This window comes from Caretta caretta, chromosome 16, assembly GCF_965140235.1.
Source record: "Caretta caretta isolate rCarCar2 chromosome 16, rCarCar1.hap1, whole genome shotgun sequence".
NCBI classification, from domain to species: Eukaryota; Metazoa; Chordata; order Testudines; family Cheloniidae; genus Caretta; species Caretta caretta.
In genome coordinates, this window is record NC_134221.1 from 22991105 (window position 1) to 23017500 (window position 26396).

Here is a 26396-nt window from a genome sequence, read left to right on the forward strand (position 1 = left end):
AAATGAAGCTGCCCTTCTACATGTACAATGAATATGAAACATTCAGGAAAACAAAAACATATCATGACACTCTTACAAAGAGATGCAAGCAAGATCAGTCAAAAGAGTAAATGTAAAATAGCAGAAATGTTTGTGGTGTTTAGGAGATTGTCCTTTTAAGTGAAAATTTTTTTTAAGTCTGTAAGTGTTGGTGAAAAGACTCATTTTGACAGCCAGGAGACTGGAATCTTCTATTCATCCAGGTCAGGTACCGCACAGGCAGCAGCAATGCAAGCTTCCCCCTAGCAGTGCCTCGCCAATGTCTCTCAACCCTGACCTGGAGGGACCACCTCTAGGGTTGAAAGGACAGCTCAGTCTGCATAGCCCATTCAGCTGAGATTACCAATAAGGAGGACAAACTGTGCTGTGGTTTTATTATGTGGACACCTGTCCTCTAGGAACTGGACTGAGAGCAACTAATTTCACAAAGGCCAGTGAAGAGCTTTCCAATGATAATAACTTTTAGTCACTATTGAATTGGCCCATATTCAAAACAATGCCCTAGAGACTAAAAGATTCTGTACCAACTAAGACTGTGCATGTGCATGTGTGATTAAGTTACTAATTAGCAATTGTTAAGAATGTCTAAATAAAAGTGTATGCAGTGTTGTAGCCATGTCAGCCTCAGGATATTAGAGGGACAAGGTGGGTGAGGTAATATATTTTATTGGACCAACTTCTGTTGGTGAGAGAACAAGCTTTTGAGCCACACCATTTTACACACACAGAATTACCTTTTGCAGACCTGAAAAAGAGCTCTGTGTGGCTAAAAAGCTTGTCCCTCTCACCAACAGAAGTTGGTCCAACAAAAGATATTAGCTTGCCCACCTCATCTCTCTAAATAAAGGTGAGTTTTTCTAAGGATGCAATAAAACTATCTAAGTTCTGTATTTACCCCCATTCCACAGCAACAGGTTTTTTTATTTTCCTTTTAAAAAGAAGATACTGAGTTATTATACATATTCAGGCTGGCCTGTGGGATAAAAATGATAGGTGAACAATTGCTTGGAGGAAAAATAAAGGAGTTATGAATTGCAAATAAATACAATTTATGCAGAAAAACTCATTCCTACTGTAGGAATCATGCAAACACAACTAAAATGAGCAAAATGTGTTCTTATAATGGTCTAGTCATTGTGATTAGCATCAGTTTCAGCTTACAGTCAAAAAAGTTCAGAATATTAATTGTTGTAAAACTAATGCTGTCAACCAACTTTTTGTTGCTGTTGTGCGATTTGAACAATGGTGTATCATTTCAGAATATGAATATTTACAATCTCCATGAAACTGGTTAAAATAATTCTATTTTCAAAAAGTAAACAAAAAGCAATTTGTATGTTTTTAAAATCCAATAATTAAATATTTCCAATAGAAAATATTAACTTGCCAAGTAATCTAGTCCTTATTTAACTCCCCTAAACAAGTCACAAACTATGTTAAATATCCACAACACAACTGCCAACTTTCCCCTAAATTCTTAAGGGATTCTTAGCATTAACCATTCTTAGAATATATTAAATTAGCAACATTTAATTTTAGCATCCAAATCTTGTTTAAAAATAGAAGAAAATGCATTTTGACTCCTGCCAATGCACAGTTCTATCTTTTAAACTTTTTTGACGGTGCCCATAAAATCCTCAAGAAAAGGGGATATTGCAACTATAATTTGCATTTGGGTGCTTTAAATCAGTCAAACAGACAGAACATTAAGAGTGGTATGGTTTTTATTTTCTGCAGCAGTTTTATTGACAAGATTTTTTCTCGTAAAGTTTGAAAATCTAACACTACCTGTCCACACAGAAGGGGAAACAAAACTTGGTCAAAGTCTGTAGAACTTCCTGTGGAGAGAAAAAGAGATAATTTATACATCTAATGGGACCAATAAATCTAACATTAACCACAGCATATAATCTCACAATTTTGCCCTGAAGAAATAGAAGACAGATGAAGAAATATTCGTTTTATCAATTACACGGAAGGAGTACCAGGCAGTCAATCATGTGAAATAATAAACATGATCAAACTTCATTAAAAATGAAAAATTAATCAAGATTCACACATGGGTAAGCAGCAGGAGCCATCTAGCAAAGCTCCAAAGGGAAGGAGGAGGTTGGGTTGTTGAGTGTTAACACCCCTCTAGGGACAATCTCTAGCCTGACCATATGGATCATAGTGAATAACACCAAACCACATGGGTTTGGCCTGGCAGGACCGCTTCTGCTGGCACAGCTTTTGCTTGTTACCTAGGAACAGGGGTCTGTGGGATTAGAAAATGCTTCCCAACATCAATAGGAAAAAAAAAAGATAAAACCCATTGGTCTAATAGGAAATGTTAAAGAAAAATTGCATCTATTAGTAAGGAAGCCTGAAGTGTGAATGGATTTTATTAGAATTCCTTATTTATACACTGTACTTTAATAAAGCAAACAAAGCTTCAGCGCTGCATGAAGTTTTCATGTAATGTTTAATTATTAAAAATCTCATTCACTAAAGAAAAGCATTGTCATGAAATTGGTAAGGCAGAAAGGTGTGTTACAAGATTTCCAGCAACTCATAGGCAAAGTATTATATATATATATATATATATATACATACACACACCCACCCTTTCAAAGCTATAATTCCCTAACACAAAATCCACCACAAATCTTTACTAGTTTACTCACATTTTCCACTTCATTTCATTGCCTGTTCTCTTTCTCTTCAAATCTCAAAACTAGATTTTTCTTTTTGCTTCAAACTGAAACAAGACCGCCTAAGGCAAATCATAGCCAATTTGATAAATAAAGGATCGATTTACAAATGAAGAACTTTGTGACCAATAATAATAAATTTCAGTGCCAACTGAATTGATGCTTCTTGCTTCATTTATTTTTAAAACCAACTCCCTCATTGAGCAAATAAACCACATCAATCTAATAACCGATTCAATGAAGCAGAAAGTATATTGACTTCCCCTGTAAGAGCATGTTCCTCCTACATAATTCAATTGAACATATCCCATTCTTTACTATAGTTTCAAGCTCAATTTTTCATATTGTACCCTTCTGGAGGTTTCTAGATAGTTTATAATTTACCACGTTTCTAGTTAAGAATTAATGTAGGGACTGATAAGGGGAATTTCCCTTCTTGGCATATGTTTGGTAAAAATATTTAACATCTCTTTTTAAGGAAGGGTTTGTTGAAAAATTCAGTGCTAAGCATTCAGCTCTCCCCCTTGCAATTTCAACAAGACACCTACAGAGAAACCACAGGTTCAAGGTTGACCCCAAGTTTTGAAAAATATTATGCATAAAATGTAACCTGTTGTTGGCATAAATAATATAGGACTTTATTTATAAAATACTGTCCTGATTTTGCAATATGATCCATATAAATGGTTCCGTCCTTGTGCAGAGCCCTACTGTCTTCAAAGGACCCATCTGTGCAGATCTGATAGCAGGATCTGACCCTCCATTTGCTACGTTGCTTATGCATAAAAAACCCCATGACTTCCAAATCTAAATCTTGCACATTTGCCCTAAATCTTACACAAAGCCCATATCCATTACATGAAGGATAGCAAACTGAAATGGAGTGCTGATAGGTTCAAAACTAAAACTATTTATTGGCCTTATTAATTAATTTAAAAATTCTGCTTGGCATAATGACTGCATTTGCAAAACTACTATTTTTAAGAGCAAGAACACTGCAAGGTTGCTAGAGGGAATTTTAATATACAGCAATGTTAAAAGATAATAGGCCAGGCTTTTTAAACAGCTCATCACAGTTACCCTAATATGGTAGAATATATTGCTTTCTATTACCACGCTGAAATAAGATTTAATATTTGTTATACTTACAAGTACAAATATCCACATAATAAAATAACACATTTCTAACATACATTGTATCATACTATCAGCATTGTGTTACTACAGGGACAATGCAACACAAATCATTCAGAACCTAATTTGCACTTCCTTCTTGATATTGCATATCTTCCAAAGCACAGAATTAAAATTAAAATCTCACTTGTTAGAAAATGTGCCCAAACTGCATTGGCATATGTCATCATCCTTGTGTGGCTTTGTAATAATAATAATTAATTAAATAAATAATCTAACTCTTACAGCATTTTGAAGCCGTAGATCTCCAGTTGGTTTACCGGGTATAAAGGATACATCCCGTTGCACATTACATCACATATGCATTTCCCTAAGTTTACATTTTGGGGGTGAGGACTGCCCACTAACAGGTTTAAATTTAAAAATACACAGATAAACTCTTTAAAAAACAGATCTTCATAATTAGTGAAGTTATTATCTAAAATAGTTTTGCATTCCTAAAACAATGGTTATCCAGGTGCAAAGAGTAAGAACATTAAAAGAGTTCTCAAAATTTTGCTCTGAGTTTTGTATTAATTACTGTACATTTATTAGTGTGTATTTTGTACTTTGCTCTGTTTAAAGTCAGCAATGCTCATGTGAAAATAAATTCCCATAGGAGTTGTTTTGGGTGTATGACTATTTGTTGGAGAATCATAGGAGGACCAAAATCTCTTTACGATCCCACTAGGCTACTGTAAAAAGAGCATTAAGACAAAACTAACATTTTTTCTAATACTTACTTTGCTTTATAATTTCTTTTAAGCTGACATGCAAGGCAATAGAGGTGGTATCAATGGCCTTGTTTTCTTACTCTACTTCCTCACGTCTATGTTCCAATAGGAAAAACTGCTTAAACACCTCCTTATCCCTCCCCAACAATCACCACCACACAAGATGTAAAAAAAAATACAGAGTGGATAAAATGTAAATGACTCAATAGCTGAAATCAAGGTCTCAAGGGCATCAGGTGCCAGTTTTCTGGATCAATTCCCAAGTATACATTTTCACAATTCTTTTTATATGCAGTTTGATTTTTAACATTTTAATGAGGAAAAAGTGCATCCATAGCAGCCAGTCACCACAGTTAAAGTGCAGGGCATGAACTGTGTCCCATGAGGGATTCAGTCTAGCTGTGTCACCACTGGCTTCAGGACATACACCACCTGGTTCCATGTCCCCAGGTTCCAACTCTTTTCATAATCAAAACACTGCTGACATTATAAACCCCATAAGGTTTTTCTAAAATCCTCCCCGATCAATATAGCCTACACACAACTTATCGGAGACAACACAGAGCTCATTGATTAAGTTTGGTTTCAGAAGCAAAGTTTCAAAATAAATGAGACAAGGATACAGCATTCAGCCCTTTTGTACTACAGGGCAATTTATGAAGGAGGCAATCTCTGAACCTACCTCCAACCCCCACCCCAAGTAATACTTAAAGGTGTATGGGAAGTAGGGGTTATAAAAATATTCAAACATGTATTTGTTCAATACACAGAGTCTATGCTTATATCTTACACAATTCAATGTAGTAAGATGAAGTGGCTTACATGCAATAAATTGGAATCTGCTGATAAAAATACTTGTTTGATCACCTGTGAATTTAGTATACACTTACTGCATACTGTACATTGACTCAGACATTTTAACATTCCTTGCTTTCTGGCCAGGAGAGAAGGCAGGCAACTCTCTAGAGGAAGGAACATTGGCACTTCTCAGACTAGTACAGAGCACTCCAGCCTCCCTTCCAGCATTCAACTTCTCAACCATTAGATGACAAAGCCAGGTGAGGTTCTACATTTATAATTTTATTCACCACAGTACTGTCTGGAAGGGAATCTTTGAAGGCTGAATTCAATTAAGTTAATTGGAATAATTAATAATGAGACTGAACATTTCATACAGGTTGTGTGCATATGTGAAGTGAAGGGGTTAGAAGAGAATCCAGCAAACATAATCACAGGTAACATAACTACCTTGCATTTCTGTAGTGTCTTTTCCCAGAGCCATTGTTAAAGCTTTACAAACAGACCTAACTCCTTTATTTCCTCTGTTCAAATGAAATCTAAACAAAATTGTATTTTGTAGCTAAAAAACTACCAAATTAATCTGCAGTGAGAAAACTGTGTTTTACTAACAGTCACTATGTCTTTACTGTTGAGAAAAACATTCACAGATGAACACTCAAAAGGACACCACTGTATTGAACAAAACAACAAGGTGAAAGGATTTTCCAAATTAATGCTGAAACTTTGTTTTTAAATTGCTACTCTGTGCTTACTCTTTGCACGGGTCTCTGAGCTGAATGTGACACTACGTACCGGTACCATGTGTGCTGCGCAAGCTGCAGTGATCTAAACATTAACTCTGTATTTCTTAGATTGTGTCAGGATAGATTTTGATTCAATTTTTAAGTGGGATTATATATAAGGAGAGGGTGGGGACATAAAATAACACCAAATAATAGTGAAAAGGGCAGAGAGTGTTCAGTAACCAGGACAAACCATAGTGAAACCACTAATGTCTAAAAAATTTTTAAGGTAGATTTAACCAGTGGTGAGCTGGAGCCGGATCGCACCAGTTCGCTGGAACCGGTTGTTAAATTTAAAAGCCCTTTTAGAACCGGTTGTTCCACAAGGGACAACCGGTTCTAAAAGGGCTTCTAAATTTAACCGGCCAAAAGTGGTGCCTTAGGCGCTGACTCCACTGGTGCTCCAGCCCTGGAGCACCCAAGGGGAAAATTTGGTGGGTGCAGAGCACCCACCAGCAGCTCCCCCCGCCCAGGCTCCAACTCACCTCCGCTCCGCCTCCACCCTTAAACGCTGCCCTTCTCTGCTTCTCCGCCCCCCCCCCCCCGGCTTCCCGCGAATCAGCTGTTTGCGCAGGAAGCCGGGGCAGGCTGAGAAGCAAGTGGCGGCTTCCCGCTCAGGCCCAGTGAGGCAGAGCGGAGGTGAGTTTGGGCGGGAGGGAGGGGCAGTCAGGGGACAGGGGAGCGTGGTGGGTGGGGCAGGAGTCCCGGGGGACGGGGGTGGGCAATGACCCCCCGTGGGGTGAGGAGGGAACCGGTTGTTAAGATTTTGGCAGCTCATCACTGGATTTAACTAATGGATCATAATGGTATCATGCACATGTAAACGTCTCACCACAACAGTTTCTAGTTATATTTATCTGAAATTAAAAACTTTTGAGACATAAGTTTTAGTACAACAGACCATTGGAACTCCATACACTGAACCATGCACGTCTAGTTGGCAGCCGGTATCAAGTGGAGTGCCCCAAGGGTCGGTCCTCGGACCGGTTTTGTTCAATATCTTCATAAATGATCTGGAGGATGGTGTGGATTGCACCCTCAGCAAGTTTGCCCCACTTCTGTCACAGCCATCTGTGGCTTGAGATAGAAAGGCTTTGCAGAAAAAGGTGTTCCAAGGATGAACTTGGGTGATCATTTTGGTGCAAGAACAGAGGACACTGTTCCAGGCATAGGATATGCCACAGAAAAAGGCACAGGGATGAATAGGAGATGGATACAAAGTTAAGTATAGTAAGAAGGGAAGTGGTGAAAGGTCATGAAAGTGAAGACAAGAAGCTTGAAACTCCTGGAGAAAGGTGAGTTGAGTCAGAAAAGGGAAGTGACACGGAGGAAGATGGTTAAGTTACCTATACATAGATGGACTGAAAGGGAGCCAAGCAAGAGACCAGGGAGAAACAAGACACAAAAGTTAAAAAGAGATATTACCCAAAGCGTGGGCAAGAGTTTACCAGTGGGATGTAGAGAAAAGTATGGACATTCGAGATTATATAAAAAATAAAAATTGGGGGTGTCATAAATATAAAGGGAAGGGTAACCACCTTTCTGTATACAGAGCTATAAAATCCCTCCTGGCCAGAGGCAAAACCCTTTCACCTGTAAAGGGTTAAGAAGCTAAGATAACCTCAAAGGCACCTGACCAAAATGACCAATGAGAAGACAAGACACTTTCAAAAGTGGGGGGGGAGGGGGAACGGGGACGACAAAGGGTCTGTCTGTCTGTGTGATGCTTTTGCCTAGAACAGAACAGGAATGGAGTATTAGAACTTGTTAGTAAGTAATCTAGCTAGAAATGCGTTAGATTTCCGTTTGTTTAAATGGCTGGTAAATAAGCTGTGCTGAATGGAATGCATATTCCTGTTTTTGTGTCTTTTTGTAACCTAAGGTTTTGCCTAGAGGGATTCTCTATGTTTTGAATCTGATTACCCTGTAAGGCATTTGCCATCCTGATTTTACAGAGGTGATTCTTTTACTTTTTCTTTAATTAAAATTCTTCTTTTAAGATCCTGATTGCTTTTTCATTGTTTTTAAGATCCAAGGGTTTGGGTCTGTGTTCACCTATGCAAATTGGTGAGGATTTTTATCAAGCCTTCCCCGGAAAGGGGGTGTAAGGCTTGGGGGATATGTTGGGGGGAAAGACATCTCCAAGTGGGCTCTTTCCCTGTTCTTTGTTTAACACGCTCGGTAGTGGCAGTATAGGGTTCAAGGACAAGGCAAAGTTTGTACCTTGAAGATGTTTTTAACCTAAGCTGGTAAGAATAAGCTTAGGGGGACTTTCATGCAGGTCCCCACATCTGTACCCTAGAGTTCAGAGTGGGGAAGGAACCTTGACGGGGGGTGGGGTGGGTGGGAAGGAGTGGATTTGGATATTGAAGGAGAATGAGTAAGACTAGACAAATATGACCTGTTATATGGGGAGGATAATTGAGCCAGTGATAAAAAAAAGATAGGGAAGAAGAAGGTATGAAATTTGGTTTTACCACATTGACCTTAAACCAGGATCAGATTTTGGCAAGGCTGTCAGAGGTGCAAAACTGAACAGAGGAGAAAGAGGTTGGGAGCACAAAGATACTTTGCAAGTCATTCAGGCAAACATGGTAGCTGAAGCTGTCAACACAGATGAATTTCCCCCATGCAATGAAGGGTAGAGGGAAAACAAAAGCGGTTCAAGGACAGATTGAGGGACACAGAAGAAGCAAAGAGGAGACACTATAAAACAGTTGGAGTGACAGGAGGAGGAGGAGGAAAACAAAGTGTCATGGAGGGAGGAGAATGTGATCAAGTAGGATGAGAACATGATCCCTGACTTCACCAAGAGGTGGCTGTTTACAAGTTGTCAACCCCACCCTTCCTTAAGGGTGTGAGACCAGAGTAACCTACAGATGACATTTCAAGAGGCTGGAGTGGTTCCAGCAGCGTTGCCTCAGGAAGATTCTCAGGAACAGCTGGGAAGACCAATGCACTAACATCAGTGTTCTCTCTGCAGCCAACATCAGCAATATAGAAGTGCAGGTCATGAAACGCCAACTCCGATAGGCTGGTCACTGTGTATGTATGCCTGACACTTACCTCCCAAAGCAAGTACTCTTCTCTCCGTTAAGTCAGGGAAGACGGGCCCGCGGAGGGCAGAGGAAGCGCTTCAAAGACATACTGAAAGAACACCTTAAAGAGGGAGGCATCAACCCAACAAACTGGGAGGGCTTGGAGTAGAACAGAACACAGCAGCGCCACACTATACACCAAGCCACAGCTCACTTTGAGGAGAACAAACATGCTCATGAGACAAAGAAACAACAAAGGAAAGAAAGGGCACAACAGTCCAGCCAACAACTGTGTCTCCTCCAAGATTACACCTGTCACTTCTGCGGGAAAATCTGCAGGGCAAGAATTGGGCTCCTCAGCCACTTAAAAACCCACCAATGAACCCCCTTGGCAGACATCATCTTCACTTCGAGGGATAGCAGAAATGAAGTAGCTTTTTGTGACCTTGGTAAGAGCCATTTTAGCTGACAACAACATAACAGAACAATTTAATTTTACAAACTCTGAGTTCTACTGTCCAAGTGCAAATTAGATTCTTTAAAGCAACACACATCTGTAAGAAATAGGGGCAAAGAGGTCTTAAAAAACAGGTTTTACACATTGCTCCCAAGCAGACACATTGAACAACAACTATAAGCATAGTGAAAATGTTAACATTTTATAACGGAGTTGCTGATCCTACTTTAACACATTAAAGTACACTGATTTGAGAGGTGAAGTTTTATTAATAAATTGAATATTCTTTCTACAAAATTTAAAGAAATGTGGCTATTTTTGTAATTTACTTCCACAGCCACAAAAATAGCTAGCCTATTTTTATACTCAACTTTTCTCAGAATACTTTTAACATAACAATTTGTTATTAAAACTTTAAATATTAATGTGGAATATCAGGTTTAAAAATTAAACAATTCAGTTGCCAGCTCACCAAAACACACTTCTACTTAGAACTGATGATAACCCTATTTAGAACCACGTTTTAAAAAACGTCTGAGTTAAGAACAATTTGGAGCACTATAAATTATATGACCTACAAAATCTGTGTGAACTTCATGCCAGTGCCCTGTTGGCAAAAGAGATCTTGAATATTAACTTCTTTACTTACTTAAATCTAAACCTAAGCAGTCAGTACGTTATTAAATTGTATGCAATCATAGAATCATAGGAGATTAGGGTTGGAAGAGACCTCAGGAGGTCATCTAGTCCAACCCCCTGCTCCAAGCAGGACCAACACCAACTAAATCATCCCAGCCAGGAATTTGTCAAGCCGGGCCTTAAAAACCTCTAAGGATGGAGATTCCACCACCTCCCTAGGTAACCCAATTCCAGTGCTTCACCACCCTCCTAGTGAAATAGTGTTTCCTAATATCCAACCTAGGCCTCCCCCACAACAACTAGAGACCATTGCCTCTTGTTCTGTCATTTGTCACCACTGAGAACAGCCAAGCTCCATCCTCTTTGAAACCCCCATCAGGTAGTTGAAGGCTGCTATCAAATCCCACCTCACTCTTCTCTTCTGCAGACTAAACAATCCCAGTTCCCTCAGCCTCTCCTCATAAGTCATGTGTTCCAGTCCTCTAATCATTTTCGTTGCCCTTCGCTGGACTCTCTCCAATTTGTCCACATCTTTTCTGTCGTGTGGGGCCCAAAACTGGACGCAATACTCCAGATGTGGTCTCACCAGTGCCAAATAGAGGGGAATAATCACGTCCCTCAATCTGCTGGCAATGCTCCTACTAATGCAGCCCAATATGCCGTGAGCCTTTTTGGCAATGAGGGCACACTGTTGACTCATATCCAGCTTCTCGTCCACTGTAATCCCCAGGTCCTTTTCTGCAGCACTGATGCTTAGCCAGTCGGTCCCCAGCCTGTAGCAGTGCATGGGATTCTTCCGTCCTAAGTGCAGAACTCTGCACTTGTCCTCGCTGAACCTCATCAGATTTCTTTTGGCCCAATCCTCCAATTTATCTAGGTTACTCTGGACCCTACCCCACCCTCCAGTGTATCTACCTCTCCCCACAGCTTAGTGTCATCTGTGAACTTGCTGAGGGTGCAATCTACACCATCCTCCAGATCATTAATAAAGATGTTGACCGAAACTGGCCCCAGGACTGACCCCTGGGACTCTCCATTTCATACCGGATGCCAATTAGACAACGAGCCGTTGATCACTACCCGTTGAGCCTGACAATCTAGCCAACTTTCTATCCACCTTATAGTCCATTCATCCAATCCATACTTTTTTAACTTGCTGGCAAGAATACTGTGGGAGACCGTATCAAAAGCTTTCCCCATATCCACAGAGCTAGTTATCCCATCATAGAAGGCAATCAGGTTGGTCAGGCATGACTTGCCCTTGGTGAATCCATGTTGACTGTTCCTGATCACCTTCCTCTCCTCCAAGTGCTTCAAAATGGTTTCCTTAAGGACCTACTCCATGATTTTTCCAGGGACTGAGGTGAGGCTGACCGCTCTGTAGTTCTCTGGTTCTCCTCCTTCCCTTTTAAAAAGATGGGCACTATATTTGCCTTTTTCCAATTGTGCGGGACCTCGCCCGATCGCCACGAGTTTTCAGAGATAATGGCCAATGGCTCTGCAATCACATCAGGCAATTCCCTCAGCACCTTCGGATGCATTAGATCTGGACCCATGGACTTGTGCATGTCCAGCTTTTCTAAATAGTCTGTAACCTGTTCTTTCACCGCTGAGGGCTACTCACCTCCTCCCCATACTGTCAGGTTTCAGAGTAACAGCCGTGTTAGTCTGTATTCGCAAAAAGAAAAGGAGTACTTGTGACACCTTAGAGACTAACCAATTTATTTGAGCATGAGCTTCCGTGAGCTACAGCTCTAGCTCACAAAAGTTTATGCTCAAATAAATTGGTTAGTCTCTAAGGTGCCACTAGTACTCTCCTTTTTGTGTTGTCCAGAACAGCAGTGTGGGAGCTGACCTTGTCTGTGAAGACCGAGGCAAAAAAAGCATAGAGTACTTCAGCTTTTTCCCACATCATCTGTCACTAGGTTGCCTCCCCCATTCATTAAGGGTCCCACTCTTTCTCTGACCTTTTTCTTGTTGCTAACATACCTGTATAAACCCTTCTTGTTACCTTTCACATCCTTTGCTAGCTGCAACTCCAGTCGTGCTTTGGCCTTCCTGATTACACTCCTACATGCTCAAGCAATATTTTTATACTACTCCCTAGTCATCTGACCAAGTTCCTACTTCTTGTAAGCTTCCTTTTTGTGTTTAAACTTACCGAAGATTTCACTGTTAAGCCAAGCTGGTCGCCTGCCACATTTGCTATTCTTTCTGCATGTCAGGATGGTTTGTTCCTGCGCCCTCAATAAGGCTTCTTTTAAATACAGTCAGCTGTCCTGGACTCCTTTCCCCCTCATATTAGCCTCCCAGGGGAGCTTCCCCATCAGTTACCTAAGGAAGTCAAAGTCTGCTTTTCATAAGTCTAGGGCCCATATTTTGCTACTCTTCTTTCTTCCTTTTGTGAGGATCCTGAATTCAACCATCTCATGGTCACCGCTGCCCAGGTTGCCATCCACTTCTACTTCCCCTACCAATTCTTCCCTGTTTGTAAATAGCAGGTCAAGAGGAGAATGGCCCCTGGTTGGTTCCTCCAGTAGTTGTACCAGGAAGTTGTACCAGGAAGTTGTCCCCAACACTCTCCAAAAACTTCCTGGATTTTCTGTGCACTGCTGTATTGCTCTCCCAGCAGATGTCAGGGTGATTGAAGTCCCCCATTAGAACTGGGACCTGTGTTCTGGAAACTTCAGTTAATTGTCTGAAGAAAGCCTCGTCTACCTCATCCTCCTGGTTTGGTGGTCTATAGCACATGCCCACTACGACAACACCCTTGTTGCTCTCACTTCTGAACTTAACCCAAAGGCTCTCAACAGGCTTTTCTCCAGTTTCATACTGGAGCTCTGAGCAATCATACCGCCCTCTTACACACAGTACATTCCACTGGAAACAAATTATATTTTGTTAAAATGTTAAGAACAACACTTTACAAGGTGTCTGTTTAAAATGGACACAAAAAGGCAGTGACATATCAAAATTTCAGTTTGAAGAATATTCAGTCTTGTGAGACAAGCTCATAATATGTGAAATTCAGTCACTTCCTAAACTTGAACACAGCTAGAAGTAATATGGGAGGGTTAAATGGAGTTCAGCAAAGCTTATGTATTGGAGGTTTGAGACTTAATTTTTTTTGCATTTGTTAGGGGTTTTATGTTTACTACATTATATAATGCATATGTCCCTTTATGAAGTTACATTATTTTGATTACAGATTATTAACAATCTTCAATGTAACGACATGTAATTATGTAGTTAAGTAAAAATTCAGATGCAATATTATTCTCAAACTTAAGAAAAAACATGCTGCATATGAAGACTGGTATCACAACCACAACGAAAACAGCAGCATATTTAGTTTACATTGGAAATAAACCATGGCAAAATTTGGTTTTTAAGAGAAGTATTAAATGTAAACAACTGTATGAGTGAAACCACATTTCTTTTGCCTTCCCTCTCCCTTTAAAAAGAAAAATCCCTGAAGATATTTGGGAGAAATTCCTTTAAAAATATTCCCCAGCCAACACTTTTTATGCCAAGTTTCAGCCTACAGTAACTTTTCACTGCATATGTTATAAACTTCTGAAAAGAGGCGTTTAAGTGAAAAACCTGTACAGTGTACAGTAGCAATAGTAGCAATATTAAGCACTAAAATAATTCTTACGGTAGAATAATAGATAATAATTCTTGAATATTACAAAATTAGTAATCAGTCACGTTAAGAGCTTTTTCTGACAAATAGCAATATTTGACTAGTAGCATTAATTTAATTAGCTTAATTTAGTAGTATTAAAGCAATACTGTAATAAAAACAACATTCCAATATAACTTTATAGCTGGTGCTCGTCCATTTCCTTAAAAGCTTTTTAAAAAATCCATTAACTCTTATCTCTTCATGCAATTAGAAAACAAGGGTAGGGAAGCTTTCTGTAAGTCTCACTTCTCCCCTTTTTCGCAGATGGTGATGGAGAAGAGGAAAAATAGGTACTGGAATGAAACAATAACACCATTTCAGTGGTGACCATCACTTGCTCCCAGGATGGTTCTATAAAAAAAACCCTTAGACAGTGAAAACAGCACTGAAATAAATAATGTTTCATAAGCATCTTAAGAGCTCTTAGTATTGAAATATTTTACACTCACAAAAAATGTGCACAGATGGGCAACTTTTCTGCTTGCATTAGTAAAACAAAAATCTTTCATTATCAAGCTCAAAATCCTTGAATTTTTTAAAGTTAATTGTGCCTCTGTTTCTTAGAATTCACACCCCAAGGCCAAAGCTTTCCTGCCACCAGTCCTTCAAATCTGACTTGGACATTACACGGAAGGAGGCTCCAAGCCTCCCTGAGGTCTCGCTCCTTTTACAACATACGCAAAAGCAGTAGATAATGGGCCTATGCTGAATTCACTGCTCTACACAACTCCTCCTGGGACATAGGCCTAGCAGATGTGATAAAAACTGTGTCAGAGAAGTAGCTCTAGTTTGTGCCTTAATGACAACTTAAAACTCTAAACTAATAGAACAAAAAAGAAATGGCTATTACTTTTTTCATTAGCACCAACCCAAGAGTAACACTGAGCTAAAACATTTTAGCAGCTCTTCCCACAGACTTCACACTGCCGTCACCCAAATAAATAATGTTCTAAATTAAAAACAAAAATCTTAGCTAAAAAATCTTAGCTGTTCTTGGCACACGATAAAAATAAATCCTAACAGAGATTATACAAAGGTTTACATCTGTCCAGGGGATGTTCTACTCTTTTTTCAATTTTAAATTATGGAAAGAAGTTAAAGAATTATATCTAGAATAACAATGAATTTACAAAGATCAAATCCATTTCTGTGGTAACCACAGGAGTGAATACATTGATATGGATGAGAAATATCAATATGAAAACAGCTAACTGTGTAAAAATTGCCATTGTATTAAATCATAAATACAGTTTTGAGATTTAGAAACTAAGGTTGGGAGTTTTTCAGCTATGAATTTGAGAGAATTTATGTGAAAACTGTTAACTGAGGGTATATAACTATTTGCTTCTAGGACTATAAGATTTTTGCCATTTTCAAAGGCTAATTTAATTATACAGTAACAAAAATATAGATTTAAACGTATACTTTGGATAATATTTTCTAAATGATATAATTTTGCCTTCAGATGATTGGTTCTTTTAAATGCCGTCTCAAATGCTCTATTCAGCCACAACGACATACCCACTTAATCAGCTATCATTGTTCTCTGAGGCAGGACTTTGTTATCAAGACAAGCACTGAAACCTTTAAAAAAAATTTGAGAACTGGCATAAGAAAAAAAAAAAGTGATCTTTGTCAAACAAAGACAAATTTATGCAAATCTTTTATAAACATTCACAAACATTTATTTAGCTTTTGAAATGTTGGCCTCATTTGAGAGCATGAAAATGAGGGGGAAGTAGGAAGATGCAAAGGACAGCTTAGAGGCTGGCACACTACATAAATATTCAGAAGGAAGATTATAGGATTCATGTTAGGCTGTCTTAGGTTTCTCCAAAGTCCACATAGAATACCAAAGAACAAAACTAACGAGAAGTAGAGCAGATGTTAGACAATGCAGCAGCCCTCTTTTCCTCTCTCACTTGGCTATACTTGGGCGCTTTCATTTTTCCTTTCAATATGGTTAGGTCATTCAAGGATTCTCCTATAGACCCTGTATTGTGGCTACAGAGCTATAAGCTGGACCTCTGTCAGCTTTCCAAAAGTTTCCAATGAAAAGGCATTATGCAAATTCTACCTCTCTTACCCTCTTTCAGGGGGAAAAAAAGCCTCCAGTATGTAGTCATTGGAGTATTGGAAGTCCCAGCCTTCATTTCTGTATGGTTGTGTTTGCCTTAGGGCCATGCTGCTTGTTTTGACAGTGGATGCCCCTAGATAGTTGGGATTAGTCGAGCTTGTTTAGATAAACTTGAAATCAAGGCCTTCTCTAGGTAGACAGCTAGATGTAGCTACTGAGTTTCCAGCTGCCTTCTTCTTTCATCCCAAAACAACTGCAGGATTCACAGTAGCTATCACAGCCACAGGCTATGTCACATACATAAGTACAAAATTAAAGGCTGCTAAAAGAAGCCTTTGTAAGTCTTAGTGCTAAAATAAGGAATCTGTACTGCATAGTTTATACAAATTATTCAAGAAGCACCAGTAAGACATAGCAAAGCATAGTTAACAAGACATGTTCATAAAAGACAAACCTGTTTAAATAAATGAGAAAGATTTCGTTTTGTTAATTTATCACCACCACCCACTGCCCAACATTTTTGCAGATTACATATTATAAAACGGTAATTGCTAAAACATTTTCTAATATTTATCCTATTTATCTAACAAGAAACCTTATGCTGATCTATGACATGATTCGAGAATGTTGTTTATTACAGTTAGATTTGGGCTTTAGGTCCGATTTTCTTAGAGATTAGGTTTGTTTTTTTTTTAAACTATCTGAATTGATCCTAATGAAGACACGCCACATTCAGATGTTTCAAAATTGGATGAAGAATTGATTCACATGAATGGAAGGTGTCAAAAGAAAAACGGTAAACCTCAGAACTAAATAAATAAAACAAAAAATGAGACAATAGCAGCATTGCGCTAAATTATTTAAGAATGTAATAATCCAGTTGTTGTAGTTTTCCAATTTACCCAATAAGAGTCTCATTTGTCATGGAAAAATATGCCCACTAGTCTTCATATACTTTTGTACAGTAAGTAGCACACAACAGGCTTCCACTCCTGACTGGGGTCTCCGAGAACGATTATAATACAAGAACTAATCATAGACACATAGACTTTGAGGCCAGAAGGGACCATCATGATCATCAAGTCTGACCTCCTGCACATTGCAGGCCACAGAACCTCACCCACCCACTCCTATAACAGACCAATAACCTCTGGCTGAGTTACTGAAGTCCTTAAATCATGATTTGAAGACTTCAAGTTACAGAGAATTCACCATTTACATTAGTTTAAACCTGGAAGTCACCCATGCCCTATGCTGCAGAGGAAGGCGAAAAACCTCTGCCAGTCTAACCTGGGGAAAATTCCTTCCCGACCCCAAATATGGCAATCAGTTAGACCCTGACCATGTGGACAAGACCCACCAGCAAGACACCTATGAAAGAATTCTCTGTAATAACTCAGAGACCTTCCCATCTAGCATCCCATCACTGGCTGTTGGAGATATTTGCTGCAGATCAGCTACCTGCCATTGTAGGCAGTCTCATCATACCATCCTCTCCATAAACTTATCAAGCTCAGTCTTGAAACAAGTTAGGGTTCACTCCCTCCCCCCCCACTACTCCCCTTAAAGGCTTTTCCAAAACTTCACTCCTCTGGAGGTTAGAAACCTTCATCTAATTTCAAGTCTAGACTTGCTGATAGCCAGTTTATATCCATTTGTTCTTGTGTCCACATTCGCACTTAACTTCTCTCCCTCCCAGTATTTATCCCTCTGCTGTATTTATAGAGAGCAATCATATCTCCCCTCAGCCTTCTTTTGGTTACGCTAAACAAGCCAAGCTCTTTGAGTCTCCTCAGATCATCCTAGTAGCCCATCTCTGCACCTGTTCCTGTTTGAATTCAATACAGCATTATCATCAAACAGTAGGACTGAAGAAAGGGAAACTCATCAGTTCAATGGAAAATTATTATTGTCTTAATTCTCCCTTTTGTGTTTCAGAGTGGCCAGCTCTATTAGCAAAAATGATTTGAAGGGAAAACAACACTTGAGACCCAAGGGAAGCACTGATAAACAACAGCCTAGTGGAAACTAACCAGGAGCATGGTCTTATGGTGACAAGTCTAGGAGCCAGGATTAAGAACCAAGAGATCTGGCTTCTGTTCTTGGATTTGCCACTGACCTGCTGTCTGGCTTTATCCAAATCAAGACTCCTGTGCCAGTTTTCCTACCTACAAATCATCAAAAGACTGCCTACTCTATTGTAAAGTTTTTTGAGATAGTCCAGTGAAAAGCCTTATAGAACTACAAGATATTATATCATGATCTTTACCCACAGTATAATATCTGGTGTCTTCCTGGGACTAGTTACTGAAAACATAGGGTAGACTTTGAGGTGAATTTTTGAGTTAAAACTTCCCTACCATAAATTCTCAGTTGACCAATAACCTGAACAGGAAACATGACAAAGCAGAGACTGGCAAGCATAACCAGCAACTGAACAGAGAGAAAATTCTTGAAAGCTAATGGAAGATGACAATTTGATTACACTATAATGCATAAAGGATCCTGATCCAGAATGTAATGATTGTTAACTAAATGATTGAAAATGAATTTTAAGAAAAACTTCATTATGACGATTGGGGAAACTCTGTATGTTGACTTGAATTTGACCTGAAGAACTCTGTGTAAGCTTGAAAGCTTGTCTCTTCACCGACAGAATTCAGTCCAATAACAGGTATTACCTCACCCACCTTGTCTCTCTAATAGCCTGAGACCAATGCGGCTACAACAACACTGCACATGTTCAATTTAGGAATTCTGTTTGAGATTATGAACTCTATGTAGACTAACAATTTAGTTTAATTGTAAGGCTAGCCTGCCTTCTCTGCTATCTTTTTACCTCCATCTTCAGATGAAATTCCAAGAGGTAGCGACACAGGGCTAACACCAAAGAGTTGCTAACCACTGATAGTCATCTATTTAAACAGAAATAGCTTGGACAAAGCAGGTGGCCAACCCAAGAAAACTGTTTCTGCCAGGTGAGCTGGTAACCAGGCAATAATCACCTGGTGGGGGACCCTGAACACCTGACAAGACTGATCCAGGAGTCACATAACAGACAGAACTGAACTTTATAAAGGAGGACTCTCTCAAACCAGCCATTTCAAAGAAGGAGAGGAGACCGTAAGCAGAAAGCAAGGCTGTATGGGAGGAGAAGGGGAAGGACACTAGAGGACTCTGGCCTAACCCAAAAGAATATACCAGAATGGTAAGGAAACTGAAGCAGGGAACGCTGTGTAGATGTTTCTTTGTTATGTCTGTATCTATAGCTCTCTTATGCTGCCTAAAGTAAAAAGTAATTGTTATAGAAATGTTTACAAAGCCTTTGTTGTTATGTGCTTCATCTAATACACATCCCTGAAGAGGGAACTGTAAACCAGAGTGCCCACAAGGCTGGAGCTCTAGAAAGAGATGGGCTTAATTTACTTTGGTGTGGTGGGAGGCCAGCACTGGTCCTGGGGGCACAGCGTAGCTGGACTGCAAGGTATTATCTGTGAAGGGTAACAGACAGTGCCTGTGCCCAGGAAGTGTGCTAGAGAGGCCAAAGAAACAGGCAGTGCTGTAGCCTACACAGACCAAGGAAAGCTTAAGTGCACATGGATCCAGCATTGTGGGACCCAAATAGAGCAGCCAGGTGAGCGTCCAGCAGGAGGAGCATTACCAGGGCAGATATACTTATATATATCTAGAACAATGCTATGAGATATCAAAAATGGAGTATATTTTGACACCTGTGCCTTCACATTGCTCCAGTAATGATCAGGGTCCTTCTAGCTGCTGGAGAAACACACACAGCACTTCTGTATCACTTTACAAATATCATCAATTTGCATAACATCCCTGTGTTATAATCCTCGTTTTACAGATGAGAAAATGGAGACAGCAAGGCTAAATGACTTGCACAAGGGAGACCTATAGTTAAAATTCAGGAGTGCCTGTTCTCAGTATTACGTTCACATCACACATGTCAGCATTCTCTACAGGAGGAAGAAACTGAAACCTTTCAGTATTCTCACTTAATGCAACCAACAGAAAGGTAGAACTTCCCCACTGTCAAACTTTCTGAAAGTTCTGCTGTTCCCCTGTAAAACTACAGGTAACTACAGGTGTGTGTGGAGGGGAGGGGGCTTATTTGCTAATATTCACTCATCAATTTTGAGATATTTAGGTATGGGGTAAAATAACCACTTAGGAGATTTTTATTATTATTCTTCTGGATGCTCCATTAACAGTTTCTTAAAAATATTCATTAAATTGCCATGCACAATCTTTACTAAAGACAAAACATTTAACAGGTTTGAAGCTGGTGCATTTAAAACAACATAAGCATAGATATTGTCTACAAAAGAATTTTTAAATATTGCACTGCAGTGAATGCTCAAAGTATATAGAAAGTCTTGCATAAACATTAAACTTCCCTACTTGTAAGACAGTTATCAGCATGGGCCCTGTCTCTAATTTTTTTTCTCTCTCGCTCATGCCACCAGTTTAGAATTCTGCATTTGCATTCCAGAGGCTTGTGGAAACTTTAATATGAGTATCAATGAATCTACCAGCACACCTTTCCTTTCCCTGTTTTACAAGTAAAAATTAACTATATTAACACGTGAACTGTAATCTGTATGTACCATACATATACAGATGTATTAAGTGATAACACTAACAACAGTACATATGTGTATGGAAGCCCAGTGATGGTTGTTGTGGGAAATCATTTAATTTTCTGACAATTACATATGTAAAACATCAAGCCTAATGTTGCAGAAACAGAGTTTGACTTGTGTCACAATTTTAAGATAACAAGCTAATGAAAAGGTACAGTTTGTTCAAAATGTGCACAGTAACACTTTGCTGCTAGATCCCAGGAATCCTGACCCCCCCCCCCCCCCCGAGTCCCTGCTCTACCTGATACAAGCATATTCTGATATTTACTGCACATATCATATCCTCATTACTAGCACTGACTTTTCCATGTCTTGATGACAGACTATTCTGCATAATATTCTGCCCTTAGGACCTCTGAAATTACATGCAGAAGATAGGGATTTGATGATCATGAAATCCTGATCCCACTGAAATTAATGGTAAAACTCCAACGGACTTCAGTGGGAACAGGATTTCACTCCAGCATTTTAAAATGTGGCATCACTTTCAATATTCACTTCAGAAGACATGAATACAAAGACCTTAACACAGGGAAGAGAAAACAAAATCCAAGGCTAGTTATGCCCAGCCTCTATATAAATGCCTCACATAGAACCGTATTTGCAAAATACCAGGCCCCAGAAACTGGTGCTCCATGCACCAATGGTAGACTTCAAAAATGTCCTGCAATCCTGAATGCCATTGCAGCTATTGCAGGGGACAGCCAACCTCTGGATTTTGGTTTAATTCCTCCTGAAGTCATTCCCTGAACTTCAGCACCTGACTAACCTGACCATTAGAGGACTGTCACCAGCTTTCCTGAGCTCTACCATGCCTCATAGCCATCCTCCTATTCAGTGACAGTACCCCTCCACTGCGCTAATTCCTTTCTCATCTCAACTTCCCTGTCAATTTCCCTCATTTTTCCTCTTATCTAACCCTGATTCCAAAGGCATTAGTGATTAGTTCCTTTCCCTATCTCACACAAAATCCCTTATCTTATAAACTATCGATAAAAGTTATTTAAAAATATTTAAAGAAACTGTATGTAGATGTACGAGCTCACTAGAAACATCAATATATCTGCACAAAAGATCTGAGTTACCACAGCACTACTCTGTTGTCACCGGGTTTGTTGGTTCCTTTTCATTGAATTATGTCTTAACATTCGATTGTAACCTCTTCAGGCACAGTGTATTTTATGTGTCTGGACAGTGCCTGGCACACTTCTGGGTGCTCAATGAATAAGGGACGATACTTTTATTCCCCACTCGCTATTTGACCTGGACTGCATACACTGAAACACACAAGAAGCCATAAACGTGGACAATTATCGTTCAGAGAAACGAGAGAATACTGATATAGTAATATTTTAGGAGTGGTCAAAATATCTAAAAAATCCCCAAAAACCTCATTTTCTCCTTTTAGCAGTGTACATAGCTGACATAGTGAAATGTGATTATGTGACTGCTGCAAGTATTCATTCTAGAGAGACTGTTCCTTGTTGATGATAAGCTTAGGAAGACTTATAACAATGTACTGTGTGAAGAGTGCCGAATTACAGCACCTTCAGGGAATCTTTCACTCATGCATCGCATTTTTATCCATTTGCACATTTTAGAAAGGACAGAAATATTATTTTGTTACCTGCCCTTTCAACAAGCTCCTTCATGTGTCACTGCAAAATTCTTCACCACAACCACTAATTCTGGAATCACAAAATGAAGATTCTCCATAACTTGAATAGTAGAGCCACAAGTCACAGCTAAGTCACACAAACTAACAAACACCCCATATACAGGTGGAAAAAGCTGTGGAATGGAAAGTTAGTGTATGATCACAGATACCCATCTAGATCAGAGTCAGAAGGATGGCTTCAAATACAGCTTTGGCCTGCACAAATTCATACTTTAAGGAAGTAGTTTATTTTTAAAGTCAATCCACCATGTTCATATTAAAACTGATCTATATTAAACTAAGCTACTGTCTTACTACTGTCTGACATGGTTTTACATATGAGAAAGGCAGAGAATATGTGACTGGGGACAAAAATTTCTAACATCAACTCCCCCTCTCTGACCTTGGTCAAGTCACCTACCTGAAAAGGCTCAGTTTCTCTATATATAATAGGTGTTGTGATGTTATAATCACTTTGGAAATATAAGCCTCTCATTAAAACTGGGTTTGTAAAACAGATTTGTACATAAGCAGACTTGGATTGGGGCCTTTGGGTACCACCATAATGTAAATTATTAGTAACAACAATCATCATCATTATAATAGAGGAGATCTCTTAATCAGACAATTTGTATCAAAGGTTATCAAAAACAATGAGTTTTTTTTAAAATGTATTGATTTAAACTAGTTAGCCACACAACAGATGCCAATTACACAGACATGAGGTGACCGTTATTTGGTATGCCAAATTAGACCCACATCCATCAGTTGGATGGTTGAATCATAGAATCATAGAATATCAGGGTTGGAAGGGACCCCAGAAGGTCATCTAGTCCAACCCCCTGCTCGAAGCAGGACCAATTCCCAGTTAAATCATCCCAGCCAGGGCTTTGTCAAGCCTGACCTTAAAAACCTCTAAGGAAGGAGATTCTACCACCTCCCTAGGTAACGCATTCCAGTGTTTCACCACCCTCTTAGTGAAAAAGTTTTTCCTAATATCCAATCTAAACCTCCCCCACTGCAGCTTGAGACCATTACTCCTCGTTCTGTCATCTGCTACCATTGAGAACAGTCTAGAGCCATCCTCTTTGGAACCCCCTTTCAGGTAGTTGAAAGCAGCTATCAAATCCCCCCTCATTCTTCTCTTCTGCAGGCTAAACAATCCCAGCTCCCTCAGCCTCTCCTCATAACTCATGTGTTCCAGACCCCTAATCATTTTTGTTGCCCTTCGCTGGACTCTCTCCAATTTATCCACATCCTTCTTGAAGTGTGGGGCCCAAAACTGGACACAGTACTCCAGATGAGGCCTCACCAATGTCGAATAGAGGGGAATGATCACGTCCCTCGATCTGCTCGCTATGCCCCTACTTATACATCCCAAAATGCCACTGGCCTTCTTGGCAACAAGGGCACACTGCTGAACTTACTTGCTAATTTAAAAAGTTAACAGTTATGATTTCAGCCACACAGAAATCTGTCTCTTCTTATCGGTATAGTAAAAAAATTTTTTAAATGGGCTGCTTTGAATAAGCTGGTTCCATGCTGGTCTGCAGCACTGCTGTTTAGCCACAAACATGTTCAGCAGGGGTTGGGAAAAAACTTTATTTCATGGATTCACAACATAATTCAAGATACTGAAAAAGAACATTAATGGAACAACATCTTCTAACTTGGAAAATACTGTCTTAGCTAAAGGTGAACATTTTATGTTTTTATCAATAAACTTAAACATACAAAATGATAATGATTCATCACTTTAAGCTGGAACCCACAACCTTTATTCACACAAGTGGTCTCATAGGACTCCAATGCAACTACCTGCACAAATAAGTGTTGGCAGGACAGGCTCTAAATTATTCACAGATCCATAGACTTTAAGGCAAGAACGGATCATTATGATAATCTGGTCTGACTGCCTGCATAACACAAGCCATAAGAATTTCGACCAGTAGTGCCAGCCCAGTAACTTGTGGTTGAGTCAAAGCATATATTTTAGAAAGACATCCAGTACTGATCTAAAGACTACAAGTGATGGAGGATACTCATTCTTTGGTAAGTTGTTCCAATGGTAATTAACACAACTTAAAAATGTCCTCCTTGTTCTTAGCCTATTTATCTAACTTCCAGACATTGGTTCTTGTAACACTTTTTTCCTAACAGATTTAAGAGCCTGCACCTATCAGAAATCATCTCCTCATGTAGGTACTTACAGGCTGTAATAAAGATAAATAGATTGAGTTTTTTAAGTCTTTCACTGTAAGGTGGGTTTTCTAGACCTTAAATCCTCCTTTAGTTCTTTTCTGAATCCTTTCTAAATTTTCAACATCCTTTCTGAAGCGCAGACAGCAGAACTGGATCCACTATTCCAGTAACGATGTCACCAATGCCACATATGGAAGTTAACAGCAGCCCTTACTCTGATTCAAAACACCCACATACATTCAAAGATCACATTAGCCCCGTTAACCATACCATTGCACTCAGAGCTTTTGAGCTTACACCAAGCTCTTCTTCAGGAGCTCTGTGTATGCTCGAAAGCTTGTCTCTCTCACCAATAGAAATTGGTCCAATAACAGATATTTCACCTCACCCTCCTTGTCTCCATGCATTTTAACACACACAAACAAGTATACCATGAATTACCACCATTATTATTCTTGTTATTACTACTACTACTACTACTATTATGAAACATGCAAGGCTGTTATTAGACTGAAAAGGTTTCTGCATTCTTTATGGTTTTTGGCACTATTGCCATTAAGTAAATGTTAAAGAAGCACATGAAAAGCACTATTAGTTTCGAAAGTACTCAGAAAAATTAAACGTCCCAAACATATTAGATTATCGGGGAAGGTACTGAGAGGACAACTTGAAACATATGATAGGAGGAATACAGAGCACCAGAGATGGGGAGACAATGGGAAATCAGAGGAAAAAGTTTAATTACCATGAATAAGAGTTATCCTCAAAATCTCTATGAATTAAGAATATAACAACAAATTAAACCTATGGTTTTGGTTTGGGCAGATGTCTCTGCACTCAGACCCAAACTTCATGGGCTAGCTCTAAAGATATTTCTTCCTGGATTTCTTGGGAAGTTAACAAACAAACCCAGCTTTGTCCTTGTGGCTTAAATTGTCTCGAGAGCACCTCAGTGAAACAGCAGCCATATTATCGACATTAGGAGATGCAACATTCCTTGTATTTTGATACAGAATATTAATGAAAATCACATTTGCCTTCTTAACACAAAGATTTTCATTCATGCTGCTGTTTTACTGATGTGTATTCAATAGGGAGTGACTGTACATATAATTTAAATAACTCTCCATGTTAAGTTTACATGCATTCATTTAATAAGACTCTTTCTATGATGCAATACGATCAGCGTTTACAGTCTGACGACTTTGCTATTCGCTTCTCATGTGTTTGACAAATACTTTGTACTTTTTCTATTTACTATTAATGCACAATGTAAAAAGAGATGAGCTTCAGAACTTCATTAGGTGCTTCCCTCTACATTTTTAAATGAATGCTTACTCAACCGTTCCAATTAAATTTCTTAATCAATTTGCAATAAGGTAGTTCGACTAAATTACTAATAAGGCAGTTTTTGCTATGAAGTATACATATGCACTAAGCATATGAAAACTTTCCAGTGAAGTGATTATAAGCAACTCAGAAACACTCATTTGGATTACAATCATCCCTGTTTAAGTAACGTATTTGGTCCCTTTTAGCACACATGGGTTAGGTGAGATTGAGGTTTATACTTTATTTATGGATAACACTATAAATATTCTCAGAATCAGAAATCTCATATAATGATTCAAAGAAAGGGCACCTTTTTATTTTTCCCTCTGTGCCATGTTTCTACATTGCTTATAGAGTTAGAACAAGAAAGACTGCTAGATTCTATATAAAGATTGCCATAAAAATTTATGGTTTCTATAA

General features: G+C 39.1%; 1 protein-coding gene and 1 long non-coding RNA gene across 9 annotated transcripts in view; one reads left to right on the plus strand and one right to left on the minus strand.

Annotated features, from left to right (window-relative positions):
- The window catches only part of DENND1A (DENN domain containing 1A), a 421003-nt gene that overhangs the window by 312156 nt on the left and 82451 nt on the right, over positions 1-26396 (minus strand). For all 8 annotated transcript variants that reach the window (XM_048822735.2, XM_075120368.1, XM_075120369.1 and 5 more), the window contains exon 4: positions 1828-1877. In XM_048822735.2, coding sequence (XP_048678692.1) covers positions 1828-1877 — 50 coding nt within the window. The remainder of the gene's footprint in view (positions 1-1827; positions 1878-26396) is intronic.
- LOC142069433 (uncharacterized) lies at positions 5592-19376 on the plus strand. The gene is made up of 3 exons (XR_012665251.1): positions 5592-5697; positions 5817-5874; positions 18060-19376. It is a non-coding gene; the product is annotated as an uncharacterized LOC142069433 (long non-coding RNA).